The sequence below is a fragment of the Anopheles ziemanni genome, chromosome 2 (genome assembly GCF_943734765.1).
Source record: "Anopheles ziemanni chromosome 2, idAnoZiCoDA_A2_x.2, whole genome shotgun sequence".
Classification (NCBI taxonomy): Eukaryota; Metazoa; Arthropoda; class Insecta; order Diptera; family Culicidae; genus Anopheles; species Anopheles ziemanni.
This window is the reverse complement of record NC_080705.1, coordinates 36,904,929-36,931,677: the sequence shown is the minus strand read 5'-3', so window position 1 is coordinate 36,931,677 and position 26,749 is coordinate 36,904,929. Positions and strand designations below refer to the sequence as shown.

At 42.1% G+C, this 26,749-nt stretch overlaps 1 protein-coding gene across 1 annotated transcript; it reads left to right on the top strand.

The window, feature by feature from the left end:
* The first annotated feature begins 4,619 nt into the window (after nucleotides 1-4,619).
* LOC131283026 (thioester-containing protein 1 allele R1-like) lies at nucleotides 4,620-26,056 on the top strand. The gene is made up of 12 exons (XM_058312584.1): nucleotides 4,620-4,722; nucleotides 6,839-7,019; nucleotides 7,142-7,501; nucleotides 7,577-8,298; nucleotides 8,364-8,625; nucleotides 8,700-8,951; nucleotides 9,052-9,094; nucleotides 22,298-22,544; nucleotides 23,297-23,604; nucleotides 23,683-25,292; nucleotides 25,361-25,514; nucleotides 25,592-26,056. Exons 1-12 carry the CDS (start codon nucleotides 4,655-4,657, stop codon nucleotides 25,834-25,836), a joined length of 4,452 nt encoding a protein of 1,483 aa, XP_058168567.1. The 5' UTR covers nucleotides 4,620-4,654; the 3' UTR covers nucleotides 25,837-26,056.
* Nucleotides 26,057-26,749: the final 693 nt, after the last annotated feature.

Sequence of the window (26,749 nt, the reverse complement as noted above, 5' to 3'; positions counted from 1 at the left end):
TGGTGTTGAAAGTAATTGAACATAATTTCTATATTAAAATAGTTCAAAAATGTTTGTTTTAATTATAACGAAAGAAACTTTTTTTAATTCTTCAGAGGATCGTTGGGAGTAGCATTTTAGGTGGATATGAAAGTTAAGGTGTTCTGGTCGATGATTGGAGTCAAAGAGGGCTTCTTTTTACTTGACGAATCTTATGGTTTCAGAAGACGAATAAAGAGTTTACTTCACTGATATGAAATATAGCTTTACCCGGTTGACAGAAATTTAAATTGTTGGTGCTACCATGTAGTTCCAGCAAGAGTCCCAGCAATCTGCCATGGAAAAACTTGCTGGTACTACATAACGGCTGCAAAAAAATTGATTTTTTGTCAATCGGCTACTCTTCTGATTAGAGTGACAGTCATTGCAATATTTTGAAGTTTAACTACCCGCAATATTTCGGGGATTCAGAGGGATATATTATATTTTAATCACTTCGTGTTTTGTGTGGTAATAAAGATGATGTTGAAGTAATAAAAATGTTTGTTTTACCCTGAACTGTTTCTTCATCACAGGCATTTTTCTATCGTTCTGTCGGCAATTCTACGGTTAAACTCCAAATATTGCGTAACTGTTTTACGTTTGAGGTAATTTTTCGAGAGTGATCAAAAAGCTCCTATTACTTACAGTTCATCATGACCTTCCTTTTTTAGAAATTGACCGCATTCCCAAGAGTAATATCATTTGATTGTGGAACAATTGTCCGATTGTAGGGTATATTCAATCCTGTTGCCAGACACATTTTCGCTTCTAACGCCAGCTGTCACTTCGGCGAAGACCAGTCCGTCCGGTATAAATGATTGTGCAAAAAGAACTTCCCAGCGTGCAAAATCATCGTGCTTTCTCTTTCTGTCTAACTAACCATTGTTAAGAACAAAACGAGACAGCACGATGTTTTAGCAGGCTGGGTTGTGAAATAAAGATTAAGTTTTTGGTCCGCACCACACAACGGCTCCAAATCAATTTTTTTCTTCGCCCTTGCACATGTTATACGACTTCTAACACCTGGTGATATGATTTATTTTCGAGTGCTGGTTCTCGATCGTGGCTTCAAGCTTGGTTCTTTACCAAGCGTCGATGTATGGCGGTATTTTTATGTGCATAACGACTCCCTTTTAGTTCAAACATGATCAAAGCCGGATACTTCTTCTTCTTGGGGTAACGACCTCTTGGTCACGCCTGCCCGTTAAGGGCTTACGAGAATTGTTTCCCTGTTGTACGTGGATAGTCAGTCCTCTCGTACAGGGGAGGGCCCTGTTCTCGGTTGGGATTCGAATCCACGCCGTCGAGGTGGTGAACCTCGGCGCTCAAGGGCCGATTTTTCTACCGCTACCGCTCGGCTGTCGCGGACCCCCAAAGCCGGATTAAGAGGGTCATGATACACGGGAAGTAACCTTTCGATTCGATCATAGAGTGGAGGTTAAAGACGTATAATTTTAGACGCGATGAAAATTAGAAAAAACAATTTTTTCTCATAAAAATTAAATAATTTTGTTCGAGGGTCGTTATACACGGGGGGTCGTTATACACTGCGCCCCAAAATGATAGCCTCACGTAGTTTTTTCTATGCAGGGCAAATACCGAGCATATATTTTTTTTCAAAAAATACACAAATATTTTTAATTATACAATGACTACTTTGCATAAATAATGTTGAAGAAAACGAATGAACAATCCCTTTTGTACCAAGAAACTAAAATCAGTGGTGTCCCAAAATGATAGCCTCACTTAGAATTTTGATTAAATTATCAACAAAAATAGCATAAATGGATTCAAAAGTCATGATTTAATAATCAGTGGGTTCCCCATTACAATTTATTGCTTGGAAAATTCTTGATGGCATGATCTCCGATAATTTTTCTAACGTATTTACTGATAAGGAACGCCAAGCATTTCGGATAGCTCCTATATGGCCTCGTGATGTCTCCCATCTTCATAAATCTCTTGAACTAGCCTTCCACAAACATTTTCTATTGGATTAAGGTCTGGGGAAACGGCTGGCTAAGATATTGTTTCGATACTCGATCGTGCATGTTGAGTTGTCTTGTTGTCTTACTGCTTTACTGTAAAAAAAATAACAGCTAAAATTACCAGAATAAATTGTAACATCTCGTTGCTGGAATCATCATAGCCCTTAGTAAAAATAAAAAATCCTTAAGGTATACAAACACCGGAAACGAAATGGCTAGTGAAAGACCGAGCGGTGAAAAACAAGCAGTAGAGGTAACGCATGCTACCCGGCATCATATAAACAAATATACCATATAAACAAATAAAACTTTTATATACAGCATATTTGTTCGGGCATCGCTAACGGTTCCCAGCTACATTTAAAAATTCCAATCAATTCACAGCGCCTCAAATAAGACCAGACAAAATATTCTTCCGTGGCACAATATTCTAACGAGTGCTTTATGTTTGAGGCGATCATCAATTGGTCCTCGCATACGAGACACCAGGAAATAACAATTTCTCAGAATTGTGAAGTGCTTCAGCAACAAGCAAGTTCTTATCTCGAAATGCAAGCAAGCAGAGCGTCAGAAACAAATACGACACTAGCGTGTTCCGAAATGATTAATGTTAATCTCAACTATAGAAAATCGATGTTAGGGGTGTTTCGTGATACATTTGTTTTTGTATATATTTGGACGGCCAGTCTGTATTTTAATTGATGTAACAAAAATTTTCCATAAGTAACCTAATGCCTTAAAACTAATTGTAGCGGGGCATTTTCTCATAGTCAGCTATAGCTGTAAACATATCCCGGGATACCTCGGCTATTGTTGGCGATGTGTGGTTGCGGGAGTGGCGGGATGTGCTGATGGTAGGCTCGGGCGGTCTGTGTGTCTAGTGGCTGGTATCGTGGTCTTATTGGTTGGTGTGATATGGCGGGCGGTCGCACGCGTACTGCTCGGCAGACGCAAGCGATGGATCTCCCTACCACACGCCGTTCTTTCCTCGAGGATGATTGCAGCCCTTCTTACACATTTATTTACACAACCTAAGGAGGACAGAGAAGAGGAATCGGAAGAGGAAGATTCTACAGTGCGATCCCATATTCTCTGGCATGTTTAAATGTGACCCTTGCTTATTCGAAGTCCTTTTGCCCAAGATGTCACGGATGGAGGTCGCTGGGGGCTTCCCCAACGCCTGGAGCTTTGGTAATAGATAGGGACGTCAGGCGTCAAAATCCCCACATGATAAGAGGATGTGCTCAATGTTGTCGAATCCTATGCCGAAGCCGTATGCTTTAGAGTCAATCAAGCCTTACAATATACAATTTACATTTTTTTTTATTGTATTCCATTTACATTGAAAATAAATACAGGCTACTCAGAAAAAGTTTATTTTCATGTCAGATTCCATAGAACTAGACTTTTCAAAGTCAGGTAAAGGTTAGAGCCCCAAGGAACAGTACATGGGGCTTTATTTACCATAGTTTGACTTAGAAGCTCCTGCTCGACCGATCAGCCTCCAGCCTTGCTATCGGATGCTCACATGTTGTTGAGCCTCAAACACAAAACTAAGAAAACGGAGGAGACGAAATAAGCGATCCGTAGCAAGTTTGTTTTGAACTGTTCGTTTTGTGTTTGCCGTTTGTAAATAAAAACAAGTTCCAGCTTACGGAGCCGGTTCGGCGTTACCGGCGTTTACGAGTCTGTATTGGTGCGTATTCGATCGTCTTTCTTCAGATGTTACTCAAGAGATAGATGATCAAAAGAGAGGTTATAAAAAAAATAAGCGACAGATTATGTTAGCCAAAAAACCCTTGCAAAGCCGAGACAGATTGAAAATTTTAAGTGATTCAGCAAAAGTTGAAACACAACAACTAAACTTTTGAAATCGTGCTACAGTGCAATGGCAATAGCTGCAAAGTTCCCGGCCGCCGAGACCGGTTTCGATCTTTGGACGGCATGATCACGCATACTGATAAACCGCTGATCGCGGCTCGCGACCACCGATATTGTGGGGTCGTTCGCTAGACGAATGTACCTGGAGCGTCGCGTTCGCGGAGAGCGAGAGATCTGTTGTCGCTCGCGCCCCCCCCCCCCCCCCCCCGGTGGAGCTTCCTATAAAGCCACGCCGTCAAACCGGTTGGGAGTTTAGTTTGGGTTCCACCAGCGACGTAGGACGTTCAACGATCGTCCGCTGTCCGTTTGTAAACGGTGTGTGTAGGTCCGCGCGTATTACGGGGTGGCGGAAGCTGGAGTGGATTACTGGACCTCGCCCCGGTGATCCTTCCCTTTTCCGTGCCCGCGTGACGGTCAATCGTTGTGAGCTCATTAGCGAACGACAGCGCTTTCAGTTGTCGATCCGCACTCGTACCACAGTTACGAGCTGGAAGTGCTCGCGCAAAGTGTCCGGAAAAGGGGAATTCCCCTGGCTAAACATTATAATTTTTGTGTGTTGTGTTTGTTACGATAATAATTTTTTCAGCACCTTCGTTGGGTTTAGTAGAAAGTGTCTTGTTTTTTTTTTTCAAGTGTAAGTTGTTTGTTGCTGCCCAGTGCCAAATCGTTGGAACTGCGCGGCTGTAGTGTTTCAATTCGTATTCGTCGCAATAATGCGACACCAAGTGAGCCGCCCCGGGTCCAGGTTGTCGAGGCCGGACTCGATGATGCTGCTGCCGCTGCTCTTCCTAGTGCTCGGTGCAGTGTGTATAACCGGTTCCGATGGTGCTGGGTTAGTATCTTCTTTTTACAACACGTATTTCGCGCATATTTCGGGCACAGTTTCGAGGGCCGATGACATGCAGCTTGGTCGAGAGGAACTCTAGAAGCTTCGTCACACAGCGTGCTGAGATTCGAAGGGAGGTGAACAAAGCGAACAAGGATAAATGGTTGGAGTGTTTTCTTCCTTCCGAGGCAGTTGGTCCGGACCGGACAGCGAGCCCGACTGAGTCGATGACGAAACCGAGCGAAAAAAGTGGTCTAACCACTTTGCTTGGGGCCACAAGCGCACAGCCGGCAATGGCAGGTCGTGTCGTCCGTTTTTGGTCAGGAAGCACAAACAACCTCCAACCAGGATGTTTGTGTGCGCGGTTTGGTTGCCACTGCCCGCCTGCAACGGCGGAATTTTACGGATGGTGACGTCGGAGCTGCGTCGGTGGTACCTTCCGATGGCGAACCATGGAATCCGCTACGGTGACAAACCACGATGACAGCTAACTGTCTCCCCTTGCGCAGTTTGCGTGGGTCATGATTTCGAAGCAATTTGCGTATTGTTTACCGTCCCTTACGCCACTTGCATCCTCATCCACGCCCCCATACCTCTCATGGTCAGTTAACGACACGTTCGGGTAGGGGCGTATTCTACCCGATGGAGGAAGGGTGTTGGTGCGACCATGTCGTCCTACACAAGGCAACATTAGGTCATTGCTGATTCCAGCCAATGCTAGCGCGTACGCACGGATGTCTCTTTACGTACCCGTTGGCTGTCGGATTGGTTTTCGAGCTAGTTTAAACTTCGCCTTTGAAGCTGATTATTCTTTTTCCAAACTAGAATAACGCTTACGTGTCTCTTTGAACGCATGCAATGATTTCTAACAGATTTGAAGACGACCTCTTACGGAACGGTCGACATGACCCTGAAGTGGGGTGCATCTCGTAGACCTAGTCAATCGTATCGCTCGAGCCGATGGTCATCGGGGCTCCACCAACACTACAAAATACCCGGAAAGTGAGAAGGTCATCTTTCTAAGTTGTATCGTTGTGATTATATAATCGTTCCCCAAGATTGCCTTTTGTTTCACGCTTCGGTACACTGTTCGAAGAATTATACATATATGAAATTCTGTAAAAAAAAAACAAATTAAGCAGTGCACATCAGCTGATGGTCCGATTTTGATTAGCACTGTACGCTTTTTATCACCTTTAAGCGAATGTTCATTATAGCTGTAGCAATCGAGTAAGAACCATGCGAAAAGTCCATTTTTCCGTAGCTAATGATTTTAAAATATGGTACACTTGAAAACATTTCAATCCGATCTGAAAATTATTCCAGCGGTATGATGCAATCAAATGCATTACTCATAATTTCTCGTGAAGATTTGTTTGCGTGAAGATTTGCGCTTTGTCTGTTAGAATAAGGAATAGATTAAATTGCTGTACATGCCAGTGTTATGTCGAAATGGTGTGATGTGAACAATTTGATAATTGTTCCTACGGTGAGTCAGGTATGGTTATTCACGTATCAACACGTGATTGTTTGTTTTTAGTTTTAGGTGTTTAGTGTATTACATGTAACTTTCCTAAGATAATGTTAACCGTGTTTATTCCTACAAAATGATGTGTTGGCAATAAGTTGTCTGATTATCTAGAAAATTAAACTTCACTTGGATTATAAATAAGAAAAACATTTTTGAAGGCTTATCTAGCTCCTGTCTGCTAAAATAGCTTTGACTACATTTTCGTTTGCGTCATCACAAGTATTATCATTCAAAATTCCCACAAACTGCGTCAAGTATTGTGAAAATAATTATTACGAATTGCCAATGAATCGTGCGGGGATTTTTGTGCGGAATGTTTGCTGAATTTAATGAAAATCACCGGGAGCTTTATTTTTGTAAACAATCTCTTCGCCCGGAAATACGGGCCCGTATCTTGTTGGCGAGGTAATTAGCAATCAAACGCAGAATAGTCGCTACGTGAGATAATTCAGATTCATTTATGAGGCAGCGCGATGCACCAACATCCGGATGGAGTTGGTTCCTACTGGCAGGCATGTGAAAGAGTTGCATGTCCGGCCACGTGATGAATGTAGAACTAAGTGAATTTACTGTACAAATTACTTTTTCCAGCCACTACTCGATCGTTGGGGCGAAACTGCTGCGACCAAATTCCGAGTACCACGTTTCCGTAACGAATCAAGATGTCGCGGAACCCATCACGTTTAGCTTGGCGATCGTGGACAAGGAGGAGGTACTTCAAAAGCAAGAAATCACTCTGAACACCGGCGAAACGCGTCTGGTGCCGTTTGCGGTAAGTAAATCTTAATCTTTGGCCACCGGGTTATCGCAGTTTGTTTGCGCATACCCTCTATGAATTTACAGTATTGATTTGAACAAGTGCCTGGATTTGGTGTTGGTTTGTTATTCGTTCAGATTGGTGATATTCCCGATTCGTCGTACAAGCTGGTTGCTGAGGGGTTATCTGGCCTAACTTTCAAGAACACCACTGATCTCGACTACCAGCAGAAGAGCTTCTCCGTGTTCATGCAAACGGACAAGTCTATCTACAAACCGGGCGATACGGTGCGGTTCCGTGTGCTGGTGCTCGATCCGAACACCAGGCCGCTGCAGAAGGCGGAGAGCGTTAGCGTGCACATCAATGACGGCAAGGGTAACCGCATCAAGCAGTGGAAGGAAGGAAAGTTGGTGAAGGGTGTGTTCGAGTCGGAGCTGACGCTCTCGACTGCACCCGTGCTTGGCGCATGGTCCATCAATGTGGAGGCAATGGGAACGGTAAGTTACATCCAATTCAGTGCTTCAATTGGTCTTCTTTTATCAACTAATTACGGTCTGAAACTTCACTTGTAGAAACACAAAAAAACCTTTGACGTGGACGAGTACGTACTGCCCAAGTTCGAGGTAACGGTGGAATCCCCCGGCATCACAACGTTCAAGGATGGCAAGGTGAAGGTGATCGTTCGCTCGAAGTATACCTACGGCAAACCGGTCAAAGGGGAGGCGACCGTGTCGGTCAGCCCCGAGTTCCGGTTCCACTACGTGCAGCCGTTCGATAAAGATGTTATCACGCGCAAGGTAATCCCGATCGATGGTAAGGGTTCGGTGGAGTTCGATCTGCGCGAAGAACTGCGTCTGGAGGGGGACTATACGCGTAAGGTCGTAGTCGAAGCGGTCGTCGAGGAGGAGCTGACTGGCCGAAAGCAGAACGCTACGAGCAAGGTGACGATCCACGACCGGCGGTACAAGCTGGAGCTGGTGAAGTCAGACGATAACTTCAAACCTGGCCTACCGTACACGACCTGGCTGAAGGTGACGTTCCAGGACGGCACACCGGTGCAGGATCAGACGAACCCGGTGCTGGTGACACAGTCGGACTATAGTAGCAAGGAAATCGCGCGCAACTACACGCTAGACCAGAACGGAATGGCAAAGCTAGAGATCGACACTGACGGCAATAGCACCTACATCAATGTGAATGCGGTCTACCTCGGTCAGAACTTCTATCTGCAGGGTATTTCAAAGGCCGACTCTGATGTAGACTCCTACATCCGCGCGAGGGTTCTCACCGAGCTGTAAGTATACCAAAGACTGATTTCGAAAAAAAAAACAAAACTTGAACTGAAGCGTTTTTTGCTAGACCCCTGGTAAATAAGGACGTCGTCGTGGAGGTGGCAGCTTCGGTGCCGATGAAGTCCTTCACGTACCAGCTGCTTGGACGCGGTGATGTCCTCCTAAGCAACACGGTGGCGGTGCCAGAGAGCAAACTCCATACGTTCAAGTTTTTGGCTTCGTTCGCAATGGTCCCTAGGGCAAAACTGGTCGTTTACTATATTGCCCCGAACGGCGATATGGTGAGCGACAGTAAGGTGATCACGTTCGACAGTGAGCTGCAAAATTTTGTAGGTGTTAGCGGTCCAACCAACCTGACGGAAGTAGATCAAGTAGCTTTAATTGTCTTCTTTATTTCGTGCAGATGAAAGTGAACCTTTCCAAGGACCAAACGAAACCGGGCCAGGATGTTGAAATTAGCATCAGCACCAACCCTGACTCGTACGTCGGTCTGCTGGGAGTCGATCAGAGTGTGCTGTTGCTCAAGAGTGGTAACGACATCACGAAGGAAGATGTATTTGGCGAGCTCGAAAAGTACGAGGAGCGATCATACGGATCGTACCGCAGGAAAAAGCGTTTCGCATGGCGTCCGTATGGTGAACATAAAGATTTCAATGTAAGGAGGAAAAACTGAATGAACTTGACAATGAATGCACTGAATGAACTTGGCCATTTAGGAAAAGGATCGTTAATCCGCTTCTTCGTTCTCTTTGCAGTCGGTCGGTGCCTTCGTGCTTTCAAATGCCAACGATCCACCACGTAAGTTTGCTATTTTTTTATCAATAACCATCGATGGTATGTTACAACTATGAAATAATCGAACGGATACAGTGAACAACAACGATTGCTCACTTTTAACAGGACGGTGCTTTCAGCATTTTTGTCGGATCACTTCGTTTCAAGTATAATATTGTTCTTGTTCCTTTCAAATAGTTCCAGGGTATATTCTACTCCCAATATTCGAGTCAACAAGTTTTAGTTTCCATTTTACCCAAAAAGGCTTTACACAATTTTTCAATCCTTTCACACGCACTGTTTGCTTTCCGCAGAGAGGTATCCTTTTCTTGCCATCCCAATGCCCATATCTGCGATAGCCCTGAGTGCTGGAGTAATAATAACGTCAGCAAGGCCACTGGTCCTAACGTCGACGGGAGTGCCAGTGGTGGCGTCGACCGACGAGCCCAATGTTGAAGTCAGAACTAGTTTCCCCGAGTCTTGGATATGGGAAACCGTGGACCAGCAAGGGTCTGTAACAAGTTACTTAGGCATTCGTACAATTTCATTGTGTATAAGCTGGACTGTAGTAGGCCAGTGCTTAGTAGCCCCTGCCGGTGTGAATATACCATTTCCATCTACCGATCATTGCTTGTAAATACTCTAGAACCATTGGTCAGACTTCTAGGCATGGATGCTTTAAGTATGAAGTTTAATTCGTCAAAAGTGTGGTAGCCTATCTTGTGAATGACAAGCGTATAAGTGCAAAGTATGTGTAAAACTTCTCGCCACTCCTTTTTTAGCAACGTACTGCTGTGACGTTTTTCCTGAATCAGACATTTCTGAGGCATTGGAAAATCGGGTCGGTATTGCGCTATCCGCTGGTCCTGTCGAAAGCAGTGTCACACCAGTCATTCGAAAAAGTTTTCCCGAGTCTTGGATATGGCAATCGATTGCAAATTTGAGGTTTGTCAGTTTTTACTTGAACCCTATCCTGCCAAGAAAGTTATCTATACAACATGAAACCATGATAAACGATTGTCTTGTTGATTTCACTATTGATAGCTCTGGAAGACATACATCACTCATTTTATTTTATTGTTGCTGGGTGAGATTTTCGGGTGACAGTAGTACCTACTTATACCGATAGTTTAATAGACATTGACACAATTTCTTTGGGGTGAATTTAGATTTGTTGGTGAACGTAGTTTGAAAACCAAGAACAATTGGTTCGAAAGCTTCATATAAAAATGATACTCTTTTTTTAATAGAGATTCCATATATTATTGATATTAGAGTTCCTTACGATATGAGCTTTTATTTTGCCTTGGATGCAGATGTTTCGTCAAGCATAGGTGAAGCACCATTAGTATGAAAACAATTTCCAGAATCTTGGATAAACCATCTAAGGTTTGTCCACTAGGTTACTGGTCTTGGTCACCCGGCAAGCGGGTTAAAAATAGTTATAATTTACTGCCATTAGGCGTATGCACTCACAGTGTAGCTGTGAGTGTAGCTAGCTTTGTTTTGGTTTGCTCACAGCTTAAAGCTGTTCACAAAGTTTAACTAATGTCTGAACTTCATTCTAATGGAAGATAATTTGCAGTGACAAACATTGCATAAACCCATTCAACAACTTTTTAAATTTCACACTAGTACCCTATCTACCAGCCTACGCCGTACCGGAAGCGGTTGCGTTTGCATCTCCTGCCCTGGGAGCGGGTGTCGGTACTGGTGGATTTGAGCCCACGATAAGAAAAGATTTTCCGGAGGCATGGCTATGGTACAGCGAAACTGAGGAAGGGTGCGTACTGTTTATCGATGCTGCTTCGCCAATTGGTTGTGTTTTTTCCCATTCATTTTCTTTCTCTTTTATCCTTCTCTTCGACTTTGGTTTGGTGGAAGTTTTTGGTAGTTTTAGTTGTTGATTATATATAGCATTAAATTGCGGAATGTACAAGCTGAAAAGACGTTTGCAAAGATCGGTTTTGACTAATAATGTCCCAACGGGGATTACTTGCCTAACAAACCCACAGATGATCCATAGTAAGATCATATTATAATTTGGATTATCGTCAAGTCTTCTTGAGTTACGACAGCTGAGGGCTTGCTAATTGTATGTTTCCTTTCGTACACGCAAAAAATAGACCCCTGGTATATCTCTGGTCGACAGGAAGTCGACAATTTATTTTCGTGCAGTAAAAACCCCCACTTCTTACGGTGTTTTCATCCTTAGAGCCAATCGTTAGACGCGTATACAATAGCGGTAGTATCCTGTTCCGAAGTGGTACTCTGGAGGTCGATGAAGTCGATACCCCGTCAGGTGGAAACGAACTCGTGTTACGCAAGTCGTTCCCGGAATCCTGGCTATGGAATTCATATTTCACAGAGGGGTTCGTGATGATTCACTTACTTTTTCTTGATAAATGTCAACATTTAACATTTATAACCCATGCACCGTAGGGTTATATTGTACTTTATATCGGCTGTAACTAACCGCACATTGAAATGTATAAAAACTTTTGAGGCTACTAGCATAGGCATTTTTTCGTTTTTGGTCATCCATAGTCGTCGTCCATTTTATCATCAATTGGATGATAGTTTTGTTGAGAAAAAGAAACTAGTTAGAAAATTCAGATTTAACTATTTTATTTATATTCGTTCCCAAGGCAGGAAAATATATTACAGAACCCGCTTAAGGAGTCGGATAAAGCTTATGAGGACTTCTTCAAGCATTGTACCACGAATTGCTTCTGCGCCTGTGCAAAAAGTTGCATCCACTCCTTTCGCGGAAGCTCCAGTTCGTAAAGAATTTCCAGAAACATGGCTCTGGCAAACAATCGGCCAGAAGAGGTTGGATGTACTCATTCTTTCTCTTTTAAGTTATTTGGTTATGTTTTTATTTCAATATGTGTATGCATCTGAAAATGAAATGAGGCATGGCTGAATGTTTGTTTTGTATGAGCTATATTTGTTATGCGTCTCATATTATTCATCTATGCCAACACAAAATGACGAACTCAAAAACTGTCGGGAAATTAACAAATAATGTTGGTAAGTTAACTTACATTGAAAAAACAAAACGACTAAACAGACCGCTGGAATTCGGATTGTTTAATGTTTATTTCGTCCTGATCCGCTTGTTCATCATTTGGTTGGTGATTCTTTGTATGAATATATATTTATAATTGATTTTTCGCAAATGTGTTTCTCGGCTTCGTTCCGATAAAGTCCGAGATTTCAGATATCGTGTTTATCCTAGGATAGGAAGCTTGCCGAAATTTGGACTGCGAACAGGTAGTGCTCCCGTGCGCAAAGGTGCTTCCGTTTCTCAAATGGAGGCTTCACTTCGAAAAGAATTTCCAGAAGCGTGGCTCTGGAAATCGATGACTCCGAATAGGTTCGAAACATTTATTTATGCACTTTAGGTTAGTTGTGTTTATACCGAACCGATGAAGCTGCATGCGTATGCAACTTAAATCGACAAATTGGGTATGGTTAAATATTTTGATGTGGTTGGTGTTCTGTTTTTCATTCATAGAACAAAAGGGCGAGTTTGACAAACTGATTGACAGAGCTTCAAATCATTCAAATGAGATGAAAAGGAGTTTTAAAATAGCCCTGAAACAGTTTTGTGGAATTTTTGTTTCTACTTATCGTTGCCAATGATGCAGTTCGTAAGGAATTTCCAGAAACAACACGTAGACAGTAAAGGTGGATAATATATGTCATCCCTTTTATTTCTCATGAGTGAGAAGTAGCATGCACTTAAGTGATATTGTTTTTCTATGATTTGGATTTATTTCGGCAATTTGATTCAATGTAATATGAAATTTTCTACAAGATAAAGGTGCTCAAATGAAGTTGCAACTTTGGGATATGTTTGGTAAAGAGGATGGGAATGGGAATGTATGTAGGAGAATATGAATAAAGGATTCACGAGACTATCGCACGATCGCGTAGCACGAGATTCTTGAAGATATCAAAACATGGTTGTTTAGAATTGTTGTACAAAACGGTTTATCTTACGTTTTTTCTTCACGTACAAGGACCTGCAATGATGCCATATTATCATGCAGCTATCATACCCTTGAGTCTGTCGTCGAGTGCTATTGGCATTAAAATGCGGAAAACCGCAACAAAAACAGCTCCTCAAGGTGTCTCAACAGTTGTTGCGGATGCTCCAGTTCGTAAAGAATTTCCGGAAACGTGGCTCTGGCAAACAGTCGGTCAGAACAGGTTGGATGCATTTATTTTTGATCGTTTAGGTTAAAGTGTGTGGATTAAAAAGCATGTTAACTACAATCTGCAAAATTAAATTTGTCGCATGTTTTAATGCATTCAAAATGGTATCATTTTACCGTAACTGTAAGCTGAAGTCATCTTCTTTCATTATATCTTACTATGTGTTTCTGAAATTATATCGTTACACACATGTATGCAGTATAATCTTTCTTGTGAAGCCTTAGTTGAAATTAAATTCTATTCTATAATAATTCTCTCTAGTTGTTGTCCTCTACGAAGCGGTTGCGTATGCTTCTCTAGATACAAATGAGTTTGCTTCTGAGCCTACGATCAGAAATGATTTTCCAGAGGCGTGGCTATGGTACAACGAAACTGGGCAAGGGTGCGTAGCACAAATTGTTACGTTTAGTTACTTTATAATTTTCATAACTTGTGCAAATTAATCTATTTTTTTTTCTTTTTTATTGGGTGATAGCTAGTAAATGAAATCCTTACAATATTTTTTAACCATGCAAGTATCATGAAATCCATGCATTTTCATTTTCACATCCGTTGTTCAAGTTGCTTGAAGAAGTGGTTCTGAAGGTAACAATAGTTATTTCTGTTTGCTAAAATCTCTATAACACACTGTAAAGGCCCTTTCAGAAATTATGGATTACCAGGAATAAAAGGAATACCGGGAGCTGATTTTCAACCGCGAATTTTATTTTCACCCATGCCTTCTTTTGAAAGAAGGGCCTTCGTAACGATGAATAAAATTTCGGCCGCACCTGCACCACCAGCTCCAGTTCGAAAAGAATTTCCCGAAACATGGCTTTGGCAAACAATTGCACCCAAAAGGTTGGATCTAGTTTTGAATGACCTTTATTTTACCAGTGAATGCAGTCTGATTGCATGTGGTCAGTACGTTTATAAGATGTTTTGTTAGTTGAACGAATTCATAAAGCATGTGTTTGCTGGAAAACCTTATATTCTTCCTCCGGGTAGAATGTTCATACATTGAAATGTATGCGAAACCACCACCTACATCTGAAAGTAGACGAAGATCATTGCTCTAGCCTTTACATAAAGCCAATAATCATGACAAAAAAAGACGGTACATAATGAATTAGTTTTAAATGCTATAGATTTTTGACTGCACCTCCTTACTTGCAAGGATTTGTCTTAATTTCTGAAAACAGTTTTGTAACTGAAATGACCAGAATAGTTGTAAAATGTATCGTCTCTGAGGTAAATATTCGTATGTCAATATGAGTGTTTAAATTTCTTATCTAGCTTTTTTAAATTAATTTACAGAATTATTCCTTGGTAAATGTTTGAGTTATATCACGCATTCAATACTTCCAACGGGTTATTGTGGATATTTGGTTATAGAATGAAGCCAATACCATTTCTTGACGACATGAAACCTATGTTCAATGAAAAAAAGTCGATTATTAAGCCAATTTGCAATGTTCCAATATTTGGTAGATCGATACTTTCCCGTAGCCATTGCAGCCGCAGGAATCGGCCTTCCCGGGGTGAGTGCGGAAGGATTCGTCGGAGCCACGTCAAGTGCACCTACAGCACCAGTTCGTAAAGAATTTCCGGAAACATGGCTCTGGCAAACAATTGCTTCTGAAAGGTGGACAGACAAAATAATTTGCTTTTCTTTCCAATACTCTGCCCTGTTCGTTGGTTATATACACTGTTGCTTTTGTTGAATGTTGCTTGAAGTTTGCTGATACTTTTATTCCTTTCATCAAATACGCTGACAGATTTGAAATGCATTAATTGTATTCCCGATCATTTGCTTGTAGTCACACATTCTAGCATTGCATGCAAAGCTTTATATTTTTTAAATTTTTCTTCCAATTATTTTACCGGATCATCACATCATTTTGCAAATACGATTTACTATGTTAACAGAGCCTTGCAGCATGAATTATGAATAAACATGGTTGTTATCCCAGTATATCTTATGTACAGTGTCTGTACAGTCGTTGTAGTGTAGATGATGTGAGCGCCGGGGCTCACCACCTTGACGGCTTTGGGTTCGAATCCCAACCGAGACCGGACCCTCCCCTGTACGAGAGGACTGACTATTGACTAAGGAAAAAAGTATTGTAAGCTCTTAACGGGGGCAGTTATGACTAAGAACGTCGTTACGCTAAGAAAAAGTTCCATACGCAGCTGTTTTAATCCATGTTTGTCTGGGATCTTAGGCGTTTCCCGTAATGGGTGGGTTTTGTAGAACTTCTGTAGAACTTTTGTTAGGCCACAAGCCTGTCTTGCCCTGAAGCTATGTGAAATTAGCAATTAGTTATTATATTTTTTTTATTATATATTATATGTTTGCTTGGTGGTTAAAGGTGCATACATTTCTTATTTATTGTTAATGTTTATTTTATATTGATAAATGTTGAACAAATGATGACGAAAATGTAATGCTATTATTGATTATTCCAACAAAGTTGGTGCCAACCAATTTTTTGTTAATGTCCACTAGTGATCATGATGGTATTAATTCTTGAAGATGTCAAAACAGTTAATAGTTACACAAAAAATCTTATCTTACGTTTGTTTCTTAATGAACAAGGATCCGCTATGATGTCATATTATCATGCAGGTGGCCAACCCGTCCCCTTTTTGAAGAATTCTATTTTGCGGCGAGTTCCAATGCGCAAAACCGCCAAACCGACAGCCCCTAATGATGCCTCTGCTTCTGTTGCGGATGCTTCAGTTCGTAAGGAATTTCCAGAAACGTGGCTTTGGCAAACAATCGCAAAGAGGTTGGATACACTTTTTCATGTTCTTTTAGATTATTGCATTGTGTGTTTATTTTCAAGCATGGTAACTTCAAAATGCAAAAAATTTTCAAGCATGGTATGTAAATGCATTCCAGATGATATCACTTTACTATGCCTGTGGGGTAAAATAATCTCCTCTCATAGACATTTACTCTGTTTGACTAATATTAATCGCTGGTAGGAAATCCGGAACTGGAAAGAGATAATTTTTTAAAGTCTACGTAATAAATCTGAAATAGTATCCATCAACTGTCCCGTGCCACTTGCATTTTTATTACATTCTACCTCAATTGCTTCACCTAAATCAGGTTCTCTAGTGGATGTCATCAAGAAAAAGGTTGTTTATGCTCCCCTAGGGTCAGGGGACGAGGTTTTTGAGCCAACGATCAGAAAAGATTTTCCTGAGGCATGGCTATGGCACAGCGAAACCAAAGAAGGGTGCGTAGTGATTTTTTGGATTCAATTAAATCTACTTTTATTCAATTACATCTTTATACTTTCCGTTATGCTTCGTGGTTAATTTTAGAGTGTTTGTAGTTGGTTAGTAAATGTAATACGAAACCGCATTCAGCTTATTTTTATCTTTAAAAGATAAATAACTACATCGACATATTTTCTTTTCCACCTTCGTTATTATGGATGCGAGAACAAAAAGATTGCTACAGTGGGGAAAGACTAGCTAGTTTTGTTTGCTAAAACTTCTGCACGTCATAAAGACCCTTTCAGATACCATGGATTACCAGGCCCAGTTGCAATGCAGCCACCTATGTTTGCGATGCCTATGTCTGCATCGTTTTCTTCAAGTTTCTTCGATAGAACTCCCTACGCGGCGGTAAATAAAATTTCTGTCGCCCCAGCACCATCAGCTATAATTCGTAAAGAGTTTCCCGAAACGTGGCTTTGGCAAACCATTGCACCCAAAAGGTTGAATCTTATTTTGAAAGATTTATTATTTTATCAGTGAATGCAGCCTGCTTGCATGTATTCAATATGTTTCACCTGAAATGTTGAATGAATTCAAACATTATTTATGGTTTTGCTAGTAACAACGTTTCATGTACATACCGTTTATTTCTCCCGATCGAATTTTCATACTATAACATGGGTGCAAATTCAAGAAAAGAAAGTCAATGACTCTCTTTCGAATAGAGTGAGCAATCATGCCATATTAGCCAATAAAACATCTCACAATATTTTCCGGTTTTGTTTGAATACCTCAAGGACCTATGATATTCTATCGCGTGGCTCATGCACGACCAGGCCGAATCGGCCTCGTACGCGCTCAAGCTGCAGGAATCAACTTCAAGGCGATGACTGGGGCACAAGCCGGGATCATGTCCATTGCATCAGTAGCACCAGTAGCTCCAGTAGCACCAGTAGTAACAGTTCGCAAAGAATTTCTCGAAACATGGCTCTGGCAAACAATCGCTCCCGAAAGGTGGACAGACTAGTTATTTGCTTTTGTTTGGAATATTATGTGACGTCAGTTGGTTACATGTGTATATGTATATATGTTGCTAATGTTGAATGTTTCTGATACTTTGATTCCTTTCATAAAACACATTGGTTTATTTAAAATTCAATTATTTTATTACCCATCATTACCAGAGAAAGGCAACCTACTTGTATGTATTAAATATGTTTTAACTGACATGTTTGTTGAATGAAGTACTCTGACATGTGCGTAAATGCTCCCAATGTATCTGAATAAAAAGAAAGTCAATTCCTCCCTCCTTCCAATAAAGCGAGCAATCATGAAAAAAATTAAACTGTCAATAATAAATTTCATTTCATATGTTATAGATTGGTGAAATTGGATCGGATTTATGGTGGCAGTATACTTTTAAGTAGCCAATAGTTACAGCCAATCACTTTCAAAGGGCAATCTTCAATTCATGTTAGTTAAGATGTATTTTATTTTTCAATTTAGCGAAGCAAGAATCACTATGAAAACGTTGGAAATATGAAGTGATGCGATGAATATTGTGATATGGCGAAACCGTTTATTTTTCGCATAATTCTTGGGTGAATGTATGAACTTAATTATGTACCCGATAACCTTTCAGCGGTTTCTTTAATTATTCAATTGTTCAATTAAATCACTATTCACTTCACATCACACTTTAATTATAACTTGAGAACTACTTGATTAGGGTCGAATATATTAACCAATATTACACCTCGCAATATTTTCCGCTTTTTGTTGAATACCTCAAGGACCTCTGATCTACTACTACGTGGCTTATGAAGAACTAGATTTTGTGGCAGACCGAATTGCTCCCGTATCCCCTTTAGCCGAAGTAAACGGCTTTATGGCGGCGAGTGGAGCATTCGAAGGGTCCATGTCCATTGCAGCAGTGGCACCAGTAGCACCAGTAGTAACAGTTCGTAAAGAATTTCTCGAAACATGGCTCTGGCAAACAATCGCTCCCGAAAGGTGGATAGATTATTTATTTGCTTTTCTTTGGAATATTTTGTGAAGTCAGTTGGTCACATGTGTATATGTGTGTATGTTGTTAATGTCGAATGTTGCTTGAAGTTAGCTGATACTTATACTCCTTTCATCAACCACATTGATATATATATAAAATTCAAAACCCACCATTACCAGAAAAAGGCAGTTTGTTTGCATGTATTCAATTCATGTAACAACCTTTCATATGTATATCGTCCATTACACCGGGTAGAATTTTCATACTGTAAAATGTGCGCAATTGCTCCCAATGCATCTGAAAGAAAAGAAAGTCAATCCCTCTCTCGTTCGATTGAAGCGGGTAATCATGCTAAAAACTGATCTGTCAATAATGAAATTAATTTAAAATGTTATAGATTGGGGAAAGCGGATCGAATTCATGGTAGCAGTATACTTTAAAATAGTTCCTCGGCCAACAGCTTCAGTCAATCAACTTCAAATGGCAATCGTCAATTCATGTTAGTTAAGCCGTGGCTTCTAAAGCATCAAACCCAATTTCAATCTGAAAAGAGTTTACTTGTTGAACTTGTGGTTGTGGGAATCGTTTTCAAGATTTGTCTCAATTTCTATCAAATTGGCTCTAGTTTTAAAGCAAAAGAGCTGTATTTGAACGAAATTGTGTAGTGTTAAGATGTATTTTATTTTTCAATTAATGCAAAGCAAGAATCACTATGAAAGCGCTTGAAATATGAATTGAAGCGATGAATATTTGGATACGGCAAAACCGCTTCTTTTTTTCGTATTATTCTTGGATGAATGTATGAACATAATTACGTACCCGATAGCCGTTCAGGGGTTCCTTTAATTATTCAATTAAATCAACTCAATTGCTTGAGAACTACTTAGTTAGGGTCGAATATATTAGCCAATGTAACATCTCACAATATTTTCCACTTTCGTTTGAATATCTCAAGACCCTATGATCTTCTACGACTTGGCAGACCGAATTGCTCTCGCACCCGCTCCAGCCGCAGGATTCGGCTTTATGGCAGCGAGTGGGGCATTCGGTGGGTCCACGTTCAATGCACCAGCAGCACCAGTTCGTAAAGAATTTCCAGAAACATGGCTCTGGCAAACAATCGCTCCCGAAAGGTGGACATACAATTTATTTGCGTTTCTTTTAAATACTGTGCGTAGTCCGTTGGTTATATACACTGTTATTAATGTTAAATGTTGCTTGAAGTTAGCTGATACTTTTGCTCTTTTCATCAAACTCGCTTATAGAATTAAAATTCAATTATGTTATTACCTATCATTTGCTTATAGTTACTTTATCAGTGCATGTAAAACCTGAGCTCTTTATTTCTTTTCAATTATTCAAACTTTAACAAGAATCATTACATCCTTCTGTCGATATTTTGTATACATTGTTCATAGAGGCTTGCACCTTATTTGAATTATTAGTAGGCCACATACTCATGAATTTTTTTTCCCTTTAATAGTTGCTTAGTTAGTCAATCTCTTTCCCATATGAGAGATTTTTTAATGTTATTACATATTGTCTAGTGGTTACTGAAGATATAAATTCTTATTTGTAGACTTCTTTGTACAACATCAATAGTTTTACAGATGTAATAGTATTTGCAGTCAACGATGATTTTGGTGAATTATAATGCGCTGTGGCTGGGCAAATTTTGTTTCAGATTAGAAATGCAAATTAGAAAGCTTATGATAGTTGGTTTGTTTGACTCAAATGAATCAAAATGGTCCATCCGCAACTTAGTTGGTCAATGTTTGTTCTAAATTGAGAAGGTTTCCAAATTGTATTAAATTTTTGATAATCTTCTGTTTCACTATTCAGTTTTTAAAATGTGTATGAAAAATAATTCATTACATATTACGAGCTTGTAGCAAACCAAATTGCTCGTTAAAGAAGAAATATCAACATTTGATGAATATTGTTTCAATACAGTACAATTTTTTTTTATGAAGTGTCGTGTAGGGTTACAAAAATTTCCATTTAATTGTAGTTATTTAATCCAAGTTGATATTTCTGCACCAATGAGGTTCTATTGTGTTCTAAAACTGTATCCTTACTGATTATATAGACTTAATAGAATCACATCATTTTATTTAATTCTTTACTTTCGAACATGAGAAGAGGAGGTATGTGCACCAAGAGGTGACGTGGTTTGGGATGCAGATATAGTCGAAGAGCATTTGTATATGTCAGTAGCCATACCTCCACCGAAAGACGTAAAGTACGCACCAGTACGCAAAGAATTTCCCGAGACGTGGCTTTGGCAGTCAATCGCTTCCAAGAGGTTAGCCTTATGGACATTTTGTTTTTGGCATATTGCATGAATCTGCTCGACATCTATTTAAAATGGACTCTGCTATGATTGTTTTGTCATCTTGAGCGCTCGCATGCATTCAAAACATACAATTTTCAGTGTAATGCAAACAAACACATTACACTTACCCAAAAATCGGATTACTTTGGAGCCCAGAGTCAATAAAGATATATCTTTCCATAGCTTCTATTAGTTTGACATGGAATACAACTGTATGAGAATTGTATATGATTATTGTTTGGTATTCATTCCGATCTATTTGTTTTTGCATTTTTTTTTGTAATTTTTATAAGTATCTCTATGTCTGCCAGTAAAACAGAAACTCTTACATTATATCTATTCTTGTTTTGAGCCAATTTGTACCTTCTGTGCGGTTTCAATGAATTAATACTGCATGTTAACTGTTTAAGATTAGGACATTTCTACTAAAATCAGTGCAATCTGTATTAATCAATTGCATATTTTTCTACGTGGAATTATGATAATGATACTGCTTCCGAGGTAGCTGAGGAGAGTAATTTGTCTCTTATTGGTGTAGGAGCTGGGTCAGTGACTATGCCTACACCTCGGTCAGCATCCCTACAGCTGGCCCCTGTAAGTAAAAAGTTTCCCGAGGCATGGCTATGGTAGTCAGTCCCATCCAAGAGGTTGGCCATATAAGTGTTTCCTTTTCTTAATGTGTGAATTGGCTCGAAACATCCCAAATGATTCCAGATAAACAATATTCCTCTTGTTTCGTGCCTGTGATTGTGTGATGGATGTTGTATGATCTTGCGAATCGCTATCTATATCAATCGAATATTATGAATACGTCTCAACTAACTTCAACACTATCCATGACTAACAAGACCAAGGCGGCATGATGCGTCAAGTGGACCATACAATTTATGTAGCAGTGCAGCTACCAGTAAACAGGGATTCCATCGCGGCATTCGGAGCTATGAGCACATCTTCGTTGGAATATTCTAGTGTTGTTCACCATCCACCTAAGGAGAAAATCGTTGAAGAAGTAAGAAACTTGTTTCCCCAATGTTGGCTATGGGCAAGTGAAGCCGAACACGGGTACGTAAGCGGGTTATACTGGGACATCATCGCGTTTGGGGTGTATTGCTTAGTAATCATATGGTCCTGGTTGGCGGCTGTGTTCTGGGTGTGCCGAGGAGGGTAGTCAAGAAGGAGTGATATCAACCCTCGGGGGGGATTCCTGAAGTTTGTGCGCCGTTTTCATGGGGTTTGAAACTCCAAACAGAATCAACGACGTTGAAGCCCCACCTTTCAAGAGTCATTACGGGGAATTTCCTTTTCTTAACATTTAGCACACTATTTGGGGCACGAGTAATGTGTGGTTTACGAGTGTCGGTTTTCCTTACCACGTGGTCACGCGCCGTGGCACTACCACCACCCTCATACTCTAGCCCATCTCATACTGACCGATCCATTCTTCTAGCGAATAACTCGTTGCCCGAGGCACCAATTTATAAGTTCCATCGCGCACCGAACGGCACCGTGCTGTACACCAGTATCGAACAACGGCCACGACCGATGCCGAAGCAGGTGCTGAGAACCAATACCCGGCCACCACTCGCCGGTCCGTTTGCATTCAGTCGCATACCACGGCCGCACCGTGACATTCCACGCCTTTTCCTGTCGCAGGAAATTCAAGACACGTGGCTTTTTGCGAATACCTACTCCGGGTAAATATTTCACCATGCGCTTGCGTTGTGTGTGTGTGTGCGAGTATGCGCTTGTTGTTTTAGCTAATCAGAATAAACAACCAACAAAAACAAGCAATCAAACCAACCAACCTCTTTATCAAATTCTAAAACCACGCAATGCTATGCTAAACGATTAACCAACCATGGTTTATTCTAATTTTGTGTAGAAAACCGCACAACAAACGGTGCAGTCCCTTAACTGCCGGAGTCTAAAAAGAAAATTGATTTCGCATCAAATAAAAATGGTGGACGTTGGTCGCTATGCAGATTTTTAAGAAACGGAAACCGGTCACGGTTTGTGCCGAACCTAGCGACGAACCGGCGTTAGCGGCGCTGGACTAACCTGCTGACCGCTGGTAACAGTCTTTACACTCCTTGCAGTCATGGAAGCAGTTGACGAGAGTTTTATGCAGTGCAGCGTAACAATTCACCTCAAACTTTGCTGGACATTTCGCCGCAGCTTCATTCGATTGCGGCTGTGGGGAGCCTCTTTGTCGAAATCACAGGATGGTAGTCCGGGTATACGCAATCACATCACACTCATCGACCTAACCACCATACACGTTGTGCTACTAATGCTTCGGGTTGGTGCATGCCGGGTTCTAGAAGCGCGTAGTAGTTGTTTGTTGGGCTGTCAATGTCTGGTGTCTATGCTTCCTTCCTTAACTGTGCGACCAAGTGGCTCGGGAAGTAACGATTTTCTAATGTCTGCTTGTTGTTGAACGATACAGCTTCAGCGGTGAAAAAACGATCCAGAAGAAGGTCCCCGATACGATCACCTCGTGGATCATAACCGGCTTCTCGGTAAACCCGATCTATGGGTTGGGATTGACGCAGCAACCGCGCCGCCTGAAGGTATTCCTTCCCTTCTTCGTGTCCACCAATCTACCGTACTCGGTCAAGCGTGGTGAGGTGGTTGCTATTCCGATCGTGGTGTTCAACTACCTCGAGGACGATCAGACCGCCGAGGTAATCTTACACAACGACGAGCAGGAGTTTGAGTTTGCCGACGTGGAGAATGAAGTCGTTGAATCATCAAGTAAGTTAATCGCCTCGCTAATACCCCTCCTGTTGGATATCGTTGATAACGTTTTGTTGTGTCATTGTGGATTTGCAGAGCTGGAACTGTTCCGTCAGAAGCGCATGGATATTCCGGCCAACACGGGCAAGTCGGTCTCGTTCATGGTGAAGCCGAAGAAGCTGGGACACATCACGATCAAGGTGACGGCCAAGTCGAAGACCGCTGGTGATGGTGTGGAGCGTCAGCTGCTGGTCGAGCCGGAAGGATTGCCACAGTACATCAACAAGGCGGCGTTTGTCGATTTGCGTGCGACACCCGAGGACAATAAGACGTTCGAGGTTCAGATTCCTCCGAACGCTGTACCCGACTCGACGCGTGTTGAAATTGCCGTCATTGGCGACGTGATGGGCTCTACGATTCAGAACCTTGACTCGCTGATCCGTATGCCGTACGGATGTGGGGAGCAGAACATGCTTAACTTTGTACCGAACATCGTGGTGCTGGACTACCTGAAGGCCACCAACAAGCTGACCCCGAACGTGGAAGGCAAGGCAAAGAAGTTTATGGAGGCGGGCTATCAGCGTGAGCTAAGCTACAAACACAAGGACGGCTCGTTCAGTGCTTTCGGCGAAAGTGACGCCAGTGGAAGCACCTGGTTGACCGCGTTTGTCGCTCGATCTTTCAAGCAGGCCGCCAACCACATCACCATCGATGAGGACGTCATCGACAAGTCGCTCGAGTGGCTGAGCGATAATCAGGCTCCTAACGGTAGCTTCCCGGAGGTGGGTGTTGTGTCGCACAAGGATATGCAGGGCGGTTCCGGTTCGGGTGTAGCGCTGACCGCGTACACCCTGATTGCCTTCCTGGAGAACATCAATCTGGTGGACAAGTACAAGAACACCATCAACAAGGCGATCGACTACGTGTATCGCAACACGGAGTCGCTAGACGATACGTATGCCCTGGCATTGGCTGCGTACGCCCTACAGCTGGCCGATCATTCCTCGAAAGGTTTCATCCTGTCCAAGCTGGATGCCAAGGCAACGACGGACAGCGACACCAAGTGGTGGCACAAGCCGATCCCGGAGGCAGACAAGAAGAACCCTTGGTACTCTCGTCCCAACTCGGTGAACGTGGAAATGAGCGCATACGGACTACTGGCGTTCCTCGAAGCCGGCCTAGACACGGACGCGCTTCCGGTCATGAAGTGGCTGATCGCACAGCGCAACGACAAGGGTGGCTTCCAGTCGACACAGGATACGGTCGTTGGTCTCCAGGCGCTCGCTAAGTTGGCTGCCAAGATTAGCTCGGCCAACAACGATGTTACCATTACGGCGAAGATCAATGGCGATCAGGAGAAGCGCATGTCGGTGAACGCGGATAACGGTATGATCCTGCAGAAGTTTGAACTTCCGTCGGCGGCACGTACCATCGAGATCAAGGCAACCGGAAGTGGCTTTGCCGTGGTGCAGCTTTCATACAAGTACAACATGAACGTAACCGGTGAGTGGCCTCGGTTCGTGCTGGATCCGCAGGTAAACGCCAACAGCAACCCTGACCATCTGCACCTGACCGTGTGTACAAGTTTCGTCCCGTCTGCCGGTCAGAACGTGTCCAATATGGCCGTGATGGAGGTGAGCTTCCCGAGTGGATTTACCGCCGACTCGGACACGCTCCCATCGCTGGAGAACACGCCGTACATCAAGGTAACTAATTGGTTATGGCCACAGTAATTCCACCAGCCGCTAATGATATTCTTCTATGACTATTCCAGAGAGTTGAAACGAAGGAAGGTGACACCACGGTTGTACTGTACTTCGATAGTTTGGACCAGCGCGAACTCTGCCCAACGGTTTCCGCCTTCCGGACGCACAAGGTGGCCAAGCAGAAGCCGGCACCGGTCGTTATCTACGACTACTACGATAACTGTACGTAGAATTAGTGCCTGAAAGTCCGAGACATATCAGTTCTAAAAATCTTTCCTCTTTCAATCAAATTTGTTCAGCTCGCATCGCTCGCCAGTTCTACGAAGGACCGAAGGCTTCGCTCTGTGACATCTGTGAAAACGAGGACTGCGGTCAGGCGTGCTCGATCCGCTCGCAGAAGCAGCGCTCGTCCGACGGGCCGGCCGGTACGAATGAGTCCTTCCCGCACCACGGAGGACCAATGATTATGAACGGTGGCCAGACAGTGTATGCCAGCTTCGTCACGCTCCTACTGGCGACGATGCTAGTGACGATGTTCCGCTAAGCGCACATGGAGAGCTTTGGGGAATGAAAACTACATTGCGGGTAGCGCTGTTGGTTTTAAGTTACCGACGATGAGGATAATTTGTTTTCAACAGGGATATAATTTTACATAAACTTTTCACCATACAGAGATATACAAACAAATGTGAGTGTTGATATGATGGTATGAAATTCATTAATAAACTGATGTGTCCATGGGTGCACACCTTTTTGGAACCAACGTAACATCATACTTAACCACAAGTTAACGGGAACCATACAATTTTTGTCATCTCTTCGAAAGAAAATAGTGTTTCTTTCTGTTTGTCGGTTTTTCTATCTGTTCGACCTAAAAATGTTCGAATTTCGATTAAAAAAATCGATCATACTTCCCGCATGGTTTGCAAAGGCGATAGCAACGCCAGTTTCGGATGGTTAATTAAACACACAGCCAGCCAAACTTCAGCAGACGAAATTCCGTTCCAGCCAGCGCAGACAGAGTCTACAGCACTTGATTTGATAACGCTTAAATTGCTCCGCTAGTAGAACCTTTTTTTAACTGACCTACCCAATCAGCGGCACGACCCAGCGATACCCGCGGATGAAGATCAGCCACGGTAGGGTCTACGACTTGGCGATAGACAAAATTTGACTTGGATTCGTTTTACCCCGGTTTTTTTTTTGTAATGGCAAAGGCTAGACGACAGTACACTTTCGTCCAATTTGCGTTTATTTCTATCACCATCCGTGGCCCGGACTCACAGTCTTGGTATGTTTGGTACTCCCCAACTGATGATTGAATGTAATGCGCTTAAATAGTGAAAACGGGAGTCATCGACAGCCATCCGTACATGTTCAAATACTGTTCACTACTTTATATATACATATTAAAGCTTTGCTACCATACCACAGACGAATCGTAAGAAAATTCATTA

What these genes read in the sequence shown, in the direction of transcription:
- LOC131283026 (XM_058312584.1), top strand. Translation starts at nt 4,655, where the DNA reads ATGATGCTGCTGCCGCTGCTCTTCCTAGTGCTCGGTGCAGTGTGTATA. An exon ending in TTTGCGAATACCTACTCCGG is followed by an intron (nt 22,545 to 23,296) that starts GTAAATATTTCA and finishes TGAACGATACAG; the next exon opens with CTTCAGCGGTGAAAAAACGA. An exon ending in AGAACACGCCGTACATCAAG is followed by an intron (nt 25,293 to 25,360) that starts GTAACTAATTGG and finishes TGACTATTCCAG; the next exon opens with AGAGTTGAAACGAAGGAAGG.